A 10975-nucleotide genomic window follows, 5' to 3' on the forward strand; every position below is an offset into this window, starting at 1 on the left:
GAGGGAACTCGATCGATCGATACGCTCCATGTTCTTACATGGCGTATCTGCGCTCCTCATAATGGCAGTACGTAAACTAAGTGCGCTACGAAGCGACGCTGCCGCGCTTCCTGGATATACCATTCTCCGCGGTCGTGGCGAGGGACGGCAGCGCTGCGTGGTGCGCGTCGAGGTGCTCAATGAGCTTGGCGTTCTTCATGAGGCGCGGCTGCTGCTGCAGTATGTACCGCCGCGCCACCGCCGACTTGGCGTTGTGCGGCGTGTGGGGCATTGGGGCAAACTGACGGGGCACGAGTACGCGATCGGTCGCCTCGACCGGCGTCGGCGCAAGGTTGTAGATGCGCACACCGTGGCTTTGGTAGTCGGCAAGGCGCGACGCGTGACGGTACACGGCCGTGCGCGGCAGCCGCTCCTCGTCTACGTCTTCTTAGACAAGCTACCTCACCACCGCCATAGGTACCGTGCTGGACGTGAAGCGTCGCGGCGCGGCTGACATGATACTGCATGCGATCGATCTCTTCTTGGAGCAGGTTGAACTTGATGAGCTTTCGCTGGCGCGCAATGTTTTCGTCCGAGAGATGGTTGATCGCGATCTGGAAGACGTCCTATACGACACACATATTGTCTGATGACAAGCAGACTACAGGTTGCTCAGTACGTGCTTGGCACGCACGTCGGCGTACTTGTCGGTCAGCGTCGTGTCCTAGACAGAAGACGATCTATGGAGCGTGACGACGGCGCGCGCACCAGCGTCTGCATCAACCGCTCGAGCTCTACACTCGCAGATAGTGACCCAACGCATTTGACACCGTTGTACTACCTTCGTACGACTTGGGGCCGGGCACGACAACTTTCGGGCGCCTCGACTTGGTGAGAATCATCGACCGTACGCGCTGCCGCCGACGCCGTGGCGTGTCCACGTTGGAGAGGCGCTCGTACGCGGGTGTCTACGCCAGGTGCAACCATGATACAACAGTCGACAGGCCATGGGCGCCACCGCGGGCCGGCGCGCCGCTGCTTTGGCGTCGGGTCGACCGTCGTTCGTCTCGTCGTCGTCGTCGTCGCTGTCATTGTCGGTGGCATTTAGAAACATCTCCAAGTTGGAGAGCTTTTGGCGCATGCTCATCTACACGTATATACGCTTACGGCTGCCGTCCTGTCTACATCGTCACCTTTTGCTCGGCGAGGTCCTTCTCGGCAGCGTCCAAGAGCAGGTGCGCGCCGTCGTTGGACGAGAGTACAAAGCGGGCTTTGAGCGGCCCGTCGCGCGGGCTCTGCGCCGATCGCGCTTCAGCAGGCGCTCGCCGATGCACCATGCAACTAACTAATTATAGCAAGCGCGACGAAGGACAGTCGAAATATACATATTTGAATAGAAAGGACAGGGCCTTAGACGACCGACATGTTGAGCATCTTGGTGTCGGCGACCTTGCGCCCGCACATGGCGCAGATACCTACGCAGCAAGCCGTACTTGAGAACCCACGGACAGTGGCGGCAGCAACCTTTCTTGTACGCGCAGTCTTGGCAGTAGTGGGCGTTCTGAGCGACCTTGGACTTGCAGATGCGGCAGGCGCGGCTCATGGGCGTGAAGCGGTGCTTCTTCCCGAGCGCCGCGTTCGTTGCGAGCTTGCGGCCACCGTCCTTGCCGCCCATCGTGTTGCGGGCGCCATCCTTCCACTTGTCGGGCACGATGAGCTTCGAGAGCTTCTCTTCGCACTTGCCGCAGACCATGGCGCTTCGACTCTGCGGGCCATTGGTCGAAATACGCGGATTTATGAACCAATCACCGACGATCTTCGACGCACGCCGATTGGCTCCAATGTAGCCAATGGCAAACCGGCTACAGGTTTTGCCGCAAATTCCATCATGGAGCTGGCCGAGCTCGCGGTTCCCGCCGACACGGCCACGCCGCCCGCCGTCGATGCGACACCGGACGACGCCGCCAGCCAAGACAACGCGACGCATGCAGAAGACATTGTCTTCTCCGCCTACGCGTGCAAGGTATGCGGTGGCTTGCATCGCGCTCGCCTCAACGCTGTCTAGTCGCTGGACTTTGGCCAGCCGCACCCGGGCAACATCTCCGAGTCGGGTACGCCTCGCTGCCCATATGCCACACCTCTTACGTGCTCTAACTGCAATGGCGTAGCCCTCTTGGCCACGGCACCGCTGCCGCCATGTGAGTACAACCGGGATGCGTTTCCCGACGACCTCGTCGACCAAGGCAAACTCACGAGGTCGACGACCTTCGCCGCCGTACACGGACTCACAATCTTGCATTTCGTAGTCTGCAGCTCGAGGGAATCTTATATGCGTGCATGCAGCACCAAAAGATCCTACCAACGGGCGAACGCTGCGGCTTCTTCCTCGGCGTATGTTGCAACCTCGTCGTCGTTTGCGTCTCAAGTATCTGGTAGGATGGGACCGGCGTTGGCAAAGGGCGGCAACTCGCCGGTATCATTTTCGACAACCTCTGCCGCGGGCGCAAGAAGCATCTCTGGTTCAGCGTCTCGAACGACCTCCGGGCCGACGCCGAGCGCGACCTCCGCGACATTGGCTGCCACGTCGCCGTCATCGACGGCTGCCAGCAACGTACACCTTCTCTTGACACCTGCTTGTAGTCTAATTGGCGTGTGATTAGTCGACAAGGCCAGCTTGAAAGGCTTTGGGCAGAGTAGTAACAGCAAGCAAGGCGTGCTCTACAGCACGTACTCGACGCTCACGTCCAACTTGGCGCACCCAACAAAGTCGCGCCTCGCGCAGATCGTCGGGTGGTGCGGCGACAACTTTGAGGGCTGCATCCTCTTTGACGAGTGCCACAAGGCCAAGCACGGCGACTTGAGCATGAAGGACGCGACAGCCTCCAAGGTCGCGACGGCGGTCGCCAAAATTCAAGAGCTTTTGCCCCGCGCACGCGTCGTCTACTGCAGTGCGACCGGTGTCGGCGGCATCGAGCACATGGCGTACATGGGTCGGCTTGGTGCGCTCCTAGCATTTTCGAGCAATTTCGAAGGCGACGCGTAGGGTTATGGGGACCGCGGACGGCGTTTGCGGGCTTTAGCGATTTCTTGTATACGATTCAAAACAAGGGCATGGGGGCAATGGAGATGCTCGCGATCGAGATGAAGCTCCAAGGTCCACCTGGTCCACGTCGAGCCGGTTCAAAAGATGGGCGTAGGCAAGTACCTCTCGCGCGGGTTGAGCTACGAAGGCGCCGAGTTTCGCATCGAGACGGTCGTCTTGGACGACGCCCAGGAAGCCATGTACGACCGCTCGGTGCAGCTCTGGACGATGCTCATGGGCTGCTTCCACCGCGCGTGCGCCATTACGCGCACGAGTGGCGACGTCATGAAGACGTTTTGGGGCTGTCACCAGCGCTTCTTCCGACAGCTCTGCATGGCTCTCAAGGTACCTCGCTCATGCAACCTCAGCAGGCAATCGATGGTGATTTGGTAGGTGCCATTCATCGTCAAGTGCGTGCAAGAGAGTCTCGCCCTCGGCCAGTGCGCAGTCATTGGCCTCCAGACGACAGGCGAGGCCAGCATGGAGCGATCGGTCGCGGCCAACCTCGGCACCGACAAGACGCTGTCGCACACCCTCGTCTCGCTCCTCGAGCGCATCCTCATCGACTTTATCGAGCTCCATTTTCCGACCAAAGTGCAGTTGGCGGCGTCGAGCATGAGTGCGTCGTACGACATTAGCATGATCGACGCGGCGCTTGCCGGTGACGCTGATAGCAAGATGGAGCGGCTGCCCGACGGGTCGCTCCAAAGTGTTCTCTGTGTCGAGATGCGGGCGATGCTGCTTCGCCAAGTGCTCGACCTGCAGTTGCCTCCGAATCCGCTCGATCACCTCATTGATGCCCTCGGTGGTGTCGCGGCGGTGGCCGAGCTCACGGGCCGCCGCCTCCATGTCGTGCGCAACGCCCGCGGCAACTTTGAGACCAAACCGCGCGGCGTTCACCTGGACAAGGTCAACATGGCCGAGCGGCAAGCGTTCATGGACGGTACCAAGCTCGTCGCGATCATCTCGGACGCTGCCAGCACCGGCATCTCGCTGCACGCCGATCGCCGCTGCCGGAACCAGCGCCGGCGCATTCACATCACCCTCGAGTTGCCATGGAGCGCGGTATCTGCCCTCCTTTCAATCTTTCAAAGTATCAAGACATATGCAAACTAGGACAAGGCGATCCAGCAGCTCGGCCGCACGCACCGCTCCAATCAGTCGTGTGCGCCGTCGTATGCACTCGTGACGACCAACTGCGGCGGCGAAAACCGGTGCGCTGTCCAAATGGTATAGTTGAAGAAGTGTAGACATGTGGTCTTAGGTTTGTCGCCAGTGTCGCCAAGAAAATGCTGACCATGGGGGCGCTCACCAAAGGCGACCGGCGCGCGGGCAGCGGCCAGGACTTTTCGGGCTACCATTTCGAGACCAAGTATGGGTTTCAAGCGCTGCGGGAGCTTCTCAAGGTCGCGGGGACGCCGACGCTGGTCGAAGGCGTCGACGGCGCCGCGTTACTGGCGCAGACGCCGTTCGTGTCGTCGCTAGGGCAGCTCCAGCTGGTCTTTGCCAACTGCCTCAAGCAAATTGGCCTACTGCCGCCGCCGACGACATGCGCGGTCAAGCTCTTCCTCAATCGTCTCCTCGGACTGTCACCAATGCACCAGAACGCGCTTTTTTTGTACTTTGAAAAATGCCTCCAGGCTGTGATCGCCAAGGCGACGCAGGAAGGCAAGTACGATGAGGGCTACGACGACATCAAGGGCCGGAAGGGCCAGCTCCAACGCCAGTCGCTTCTGAGTCCGACGGTCCAGCACTCGCACGTCGAGGTCGACCGCGGCATCTCGTACGAAGAAGCGACCACCTTGCTTGCGTCGTCGGTCGCCGCCGGCTACAGTGCGAGCTTTTACATCAGCGACACCAAGTTTTACGGCGAGTACCTCTTCATGCTCATGCTCGTGAGCGCGAACAAGACGTCGTGCTGCGTCGTGCGGCCCAACACGGGCTACCTGTACTTTGACCGGTCCAAGCTCGACGATATGCGGTAAACGATGACAACTTGTCTTCGAAACGACATATATCTGCGACATTAGAGACAAGTACGCCGCAATTACGCCGGCCGCGGCCGAGAAGGGCTGGCGACGCATCTTTGATGAGAGCAGCGTGCGCTGCGTGCACTGGAACGGGTGCAAGGCCGGCTTGACGTGCCGCGTCGGCATGCGCATGATGCAGTACCACGTGCTCACGGGCTCGGTGCTTCCGATCTGGAAGCTGCTCGAAGCCGTGCTCTTGTCGTCGCCGGACGTGTCGCCGTCGTCGCAACTCCGCATTGTGCGTATTGCGCTGACCAACCACCCGACGCAGTCCAAGCTGGTGGGCTTGAGCTTCCCCGTCGAGCTCATTGGACAGCTCCACGTCGAGCTCACGAAACTCGCGTCAGGCCACTCGCTCCTCGCTGTCGAAGCCCCGAGTCCCGTCGACTGCAAGGCGCGGGACCGCCTCATGCAACCTGAGCGCACGCTCCTGAGTTACTTTGGTGCGGGCGCCGAGCCGACGCCCAAGCGGCACAAGCCCGACTCGGCGACCAAGCTAAGCAATACCGCGACGGTGGTGGTCCAGCCCCGCAAGACGAGTGCGACGCCCAACGCTGCATCGACGGCTGCGTTCTTTGCGCCCAAGTCGACGACACGTTTGACCACACGGATGGCTGCGCTCCCGACGGCGAGTGTACCGGCTGTCGAGTGCATTGATTTGGTCAGCGACGACGACGACTGCATTTAAGCCACAAATGAAATGCATGGTCGGAGCTTCACGATCGCGAAATGCCCACGTGGGCGTTGGCCGACTAGCGTCGCATAGTCTTTAGCCAAACCGGTCCATCGACTCACCTTGCTCAGCTCGGTTGTCACTTCTGAAGCATTAATTTTGACCAGTCGTTGACCCGCTGGGCCCAATGCAGCAGACACTAGCGTGAGCTCCACCCCGTTCTGGCCACGGGATGCCAGTCTCAACGACCGCCAGAATCTCATTGCACGAAGGACGTCGAGCAAAGACGTCGCCCGTCAGCGATTCAATCGTCCAGCTCGATGGCAAACATACTCTTGTTCATGACCTCGACGAGCGCAAGGCCCTCAGCTCCTTTGACACGCTGCGGATCGCACCTTGCGAGGCCGTTGGTTCTTGTCGTCGGCTGGCAGTGCGACCAGCAGTTGCGAGCTGCTGCTAGAATAGGTCGTCCTGCCAGCACAGGACTGAAGGCACTAAAAAATTGTCGTGTTGCACATTATTTCACATCACATCCAAGAACTAGCCAAATCAAGCAGCAAGCTACTTCAACATTAACATTGAAGATCATGGTTATTGTTAAAGTTAACAGGTCCCTTCCGGGGTGAGCTGGTAGGAACTTTTGTATTGAATGCGAAGCGTTGATTTAACGGTATTGCGACGACGGCGCGTTGGCCGAGACAAAAGTCAACGCTCGACCTTCGCTGCGCTGCGGTGCGCAGACTTTTCCGGGCCAACGCGCCGTCGTCGCTTGCTGCGGTCTTCGCGCGCTTCTGCAATCCAAATGCAGCCGCATTGCGATTAGGTGCGGAAATACCTTATGTACGACATGTGCTCTTAGAAGTGCGTCGTACTTAATGTGTACAAAATCAAGTATAATGTCCCACATGTGACAGCACTTAACGGGAACTACCAAATCGCACTTCACTAGACAGGTTTCGCGCGATGCGATTGGCTTAGACCAATGCAACTGCGTTGCATTGGCCAAAATGTTGTAAATTATAGCCAATGGGTTGGCGAGAAAATACGAATTAATCCCCTGGGATGCTGGTACACCACGTAAACGTTCCTACCAGGAAAAGCTTGCTAGGCTCATAGCATAACAAAAGTAATTCAGTTTTACATTTGCCTCCAACTCACCACCAACGATGGCCTGCGTGGCATTTTGATCGATCAAAGTTAAAGCAAGGGCCAACGGGCAACAAAAAGCTCGTCAACAACAACAACATGACAAAGCCCAAGGTGAACAAGGCGACCAAAGTGACATTCACAACAAGGGTCAACAATGAGAAAACGGTGCGCGAGATGACGGTGTTTACGGGCAAGGGCTAGGAAGCGTGGCTCTCCTTCTGTCTCGAGATCTTCAACTTCTGCCAATGGCATGATTACAACTTCGAGATCGAGCACCACATGCGCGCCCTCCACAACGACCTCAAGATGCTCTTCCAAAATGACGACTTGTTGCGCTACAAGACCGCGACGGACGATGACCCGGACGCGGCAACCACGCCGTACACGGTACAGGTCATGAACGGCTTCAACGTGCTCACGAACCACTACTGTCCGTTTGGCACGCGAGCGCTGCTCCTCGACAAGGTCCATAGCCTCCGGAAGTCGTCTGGACAAGACGTCTGGACGTTTGCCACCGAGTTCAAACGGTGGTACCGGATGCTCAACTTTCTGCCGATGGAACAGCAGGAGCCCGAGCCGGTGGCCACCAAGATCAGCACGTTCAACCGAGCGATGCCCGTCGAGTACCAACGACGTTTGCGCGAGCGTCATGGGGTGACGCAGTTTATACTCTCGAAGCGACATCGAGGCGTACGCCGTCATCGAGGCTGACGACAAGTTCCTGCGTGGCAAAGATCTTGCTTCGCGTAGGACAGGAATATGATTGGCCAGTTTTAGATTGATTTCAACCAATGGCATGCCGTGTATCTCGAGCCATGGCGCCACGGTCGATGCCAGCCCCACTCGGTCGGCCATATTGCATTCAGAAATGAAATCGCCACCGCTTGGCCCAGTGATTATACATCCTTTGGAGGGCACAATATGCTAATTGCCGTCGTCATGCGAGAAGTACAGCGCGAGCAATTGACTGTTTTGTTAATAATGGCATATGCCATATTAGGCGAGTATACGTGGCTATATGTGGCATCACGTACGCTTGAGTTGCTGCAGCCAACCGCGCAACACCAATGCTGGATATTGGACTCGATTGCAAGGTGTGAATTGAATATGGGCATCGTCAACGTATCGTCAAGCGAGAGCAAAGCGCTCTCTAAGCCTTTGCTGGCCCGAGAAACGGCCACGTCATGCGTTTGCACTTGAATGATTTGACAACCTCCCGGACCCACTAGGGGCGACACCGAGCCTTTATATCGTCAAGATGTACAACACTGTTGTGGGTTTTTGACAAATTGTGCCCAATTTCAGGGCCGGTTTAAAATGTGCCCACTTTTGCAAGATGTGCCCAAAACAAAACAGCTGTTGACATTATGTGCCCAAAAGGGCAAAGGCGCACCTAATCTCGAGCACTTTCCAACGAAGTCAACTAAAATGACAAACATGCATGCACCTTAGTCACTTTTCGATTGCGAATGAGGTTGTCACGAGCAGTGATGCCGACGCCGGGGACGATATCATCTTCTTCGCCGTCAGGTCGGACGCGCCCACCAATGCGGTTCCGGTGGTGTGCCTCTGAGTTTTGACGAGTTGTTCCGAGTGTTCGCCGGCAACGATGCACCGTATCATGAAGAGCTACTGCTACCGAATCCGACATGCCAGGCAAGAACAAGAAACAAAAGAAGGCTCACAGTGAAGGTAATGATATTCAATGCGTACAGCCGTCCAACACGCTACGACAGACCTCACTGCTAGCTCCAGTCGCTTCTCAAGGTTGCTGTCTAGTTTCCATCTTTGTCATCTTACTGGTGGCTAGGCGGCAAAAATCCCGGAGCTTGAAGGGCGCCTGCACATGATCTACCGCAGCAAGCATCGCGTTTTGGACAAGTCGACAGATGCGGTATGAATCGTTTCATCGTACCCCTTAGTGAAAAAAGATTAAAAATGAGCGGAGCCCGGTAGAAAAATGAGCGAGGCTGGAAACGGCAGAAAAATGAGCGGACGCGATGTGTATAAAGGGTTAAATCGGCTGCGGGTTTGCACGAAGTGCAAATCCGTTGTCCAATTTAACCCGAGCCGGCACTCTTGGCCCGCCAAAGGCTCTGCCAGGGAAAGGGGAAGGGTAATTGTGGGCAATTTCGCTCATTTTTCTGCCGTTTCCAGCCTCGCTCATTTTTCTGCCGGGCTCCGCTCATTTTTAATCCGCACCCACCCCTTAGTGCTATTCCAGGATAGGGTAGACAATCGGACGGCTACATCCCAGCGCTTTTAAAAGCGTTCAACGCGGCGAACCCCGGCTGCCTCGTCGACCTTGAGCTTGATAAGGACGATTCGCGTTCTCGATGCTCGACCTGCAGCAACGCCATGGCATCCCTATGCGGGGGACCGACGGGACCTTTTTCCGCACCCGGCACTACTAGTACAGAGGTACGCAAAAGAGCAAACACATGTAGAAGGTCACGGTGTCGTCGTAGGCGTCATTCTGACGCTGGTTGCCAAGGACGCCAACAACCAGAACATCGTACTGGCATGGGCAATTGTGCCGAGCGAGAACAAGGCCAACTACTACTGGTTCCTCCGTCGATGCCTTGCGGCTGGACTCGACCTCCAAATCCCAAGCATTTTCACGGACCGGGGCAAGTGCCTCAACGCCGTCGAAGTCTTGCGAAGCGAAGACGTCTACGTCGCACTCAAGTTCTGTTGCATCCACCTCACTCGCAACCTCCAGAGCAAGTTTGCCCAGTTCAGCGGGAAAGAGTTCGAGGCCTGCGTCTGGATGCTCCAAGCATCCGAGACGCTGGACAAGTACAAGCAAGTTTGGTGGCAATCGAGACGAAGTACGACGCCGAGGTAACTGTAGTCTTGTGCTTGAACTAACAATGCGCTATCTAGGTGGCAGCGTATCTTGGCGCCATCGTACCCGTCAACTGAGTATTGTTTGCCAACAACCCAGGTGGCGAAAATCCCGACAATCCCGACGTACGTCCTCTTTACGTAGAGCCGCAAATGCGGTCGCGAGCACTAAGTACAAGGACGAGCTCGACGCCTCGACATTCTTCGAATGCAAGAAAAACAGTAAGACATGCAATCGCTTGATTCGAACTTGGCGAATACGATTGGATTGTAGATGATGGCGTAACGTGCTACGTCAGCCATCCGGACAATCGCGATAGCTATCGCACAGTGCGCCTTGACAAGCTGCAGTGCTCCTGCTCCTACCGTCTCCAAACGGAGCTGCCGTGACGCCACTTGCTGGCGGTCCTCCGCGTGGCAGAGCGACTCGATCGCGTGCCCAGGACGTTTGGCGTGCGCTACACGGTGGCAGCCTATACCGAGGCCCATGCTTCCACTGTTGTCAAACTTCCTCCGAGCGAGAGCTTGGAGCTTGACCACGCTATCAAAGAGCCCGTGCATTAACCAAAAGCGGGGCGCATGCAAACGGCTCGCATAGCCAGCAACGGCGAACGGGGCGCCGCTAAAGTCTACCGCTGCCGCAAATGCAAACTCGTGGGCCACAAAGGCGGCAATTGTACGCACCGTAGCATCGAGCTCGCTCCTGCCATCCCGACCGAGCGCAGCCACATTGGGACAGTGCTTCCCGTCGAAGGCCCGCCGCTGCAATTGCTCCTTGATGACGACGAGTTCTCGAGCGACAGCGATGACTACATCGACAGTGACCGAGACTAGATGATGCCAAGCAGTCTCGATACATATTACATAAGACGATCAATCCAAAGTGCATTTACTCTTGTGCTACTAGTATACATGTGCGATCCGCTCATTCGCAATCGAAAAGTGACTAAGGTGCATATTTGTCATTTTAGTTGGCTTAGTGGAAAGTGCTCGAGATTAGGTGCGCCTTTGCCCTTTTGGGCACATAATGTCAACAGCTGTTTTGTTTTGGGCACATCTTGCAAAAGTGGGCACATTTTGTAAACCGGCCCTGAAATTGGGCACAATTTGTCAAAAACCCCACTGTTGTTGCAATCGAGTAGCTTGACGCACGCCTATACCTCCCGCAAACAAGAACGAGCCCACCAAGTAGCTCTGGAGGCGTGACGTGGCGGG

At 56.8% G+C, this 10975-nt stretch overlaps 3 protein-coding genes across 3 annotated transcripts; 1 reads left to right on the forward strand and 2 right to left on the reverse strand.

Moving 5' to 3' along the window:
* Positions 1-8: 8 nt before the first annotated feature.
* Positions 9-1321, reverse strand: SDRG_07879 (hypothetical protein). Its single transcript, XM_008613737.1, has 7 exons — positions 1173-1321; positions 998-1126; positions 821-947; positions 748-773; positions 659-703; positions 461-605; positions 9-417 (listed from the first exon to the last, which is right to left on the reverse strand). Exons 1-7 carry the CDS (start codon positions 1314-1316, stop codon positions 86-88), a joined length of 948 nt encoding a protein of 315 aa, XP_008611959.1. The 5' UTR covers positions 1317-1321; the 3' UTR covers positions 9-85.
* A 26-nt stretch (positions 1322-1347) lies between these two features.
* On the reverse strand, positions 1348-1749 carry SDRG_07880 (cysteine-rich PDZ-binding protein). Its single transcript, XM_008613738.1, has 2 exons — positions 1504-1749; positions 1348-1454 (listed from the first exon to the last, which is right to left on the reverse strand). The coding sequence occupies exons 1-2, from the start codon at positions 1730-1732 to the stop codon at positions 1390-1392; spliced, it is 294 nt and encodes a 97-aa protein (XP_008611960.1). The 5' UTR covers positions 1733-1749; the 3' UTR covers positions 1348-1389.
* Positions 1750-1849: 100 nt separating this feature from the next.
* SDRG_07881 (hypothetical protein) lies at positions 1850-5806 on the forward strand. Its single transcript, XM_008613739.1, has 12 exons — positions 1850-2002; positions 2045-2090; positions 2148-2235; positions 2286-2370; positions 2416-2590; positions 2640-2978; positions 3023-3133; positions 3177-3406; positions 3455-4126; positions 4178-4275; positions 4326-5042; positions 5092-5806. Exons 1-12 carry the CDS (start codon positions 1868-1870, stop codon positions 5777-5779), a joined length of 3384 nt encoding a protein of 1127 aa, XP_008611961.1. The 5' UTR covers positions 1850-1867; the 3' UTR covers positions 5780-5806.
* The last annotated feature ends 5169 nt before the right edge of the window (positions 5807-10975 follow it).

This window comes from Saprolegnia diclina (assembly GCF_000281045.1).
Source record: "Saprolegnia diclina VS20 unplaced genomic scaffold supercont1.23, whole genome shotgun sequence".
NCBI lineage: Eukaryota > Oomycota > Saprolegniomycetes > Saprolegniales > Saprolegniaceae > Saprolegnia > Saprolegnia diclina.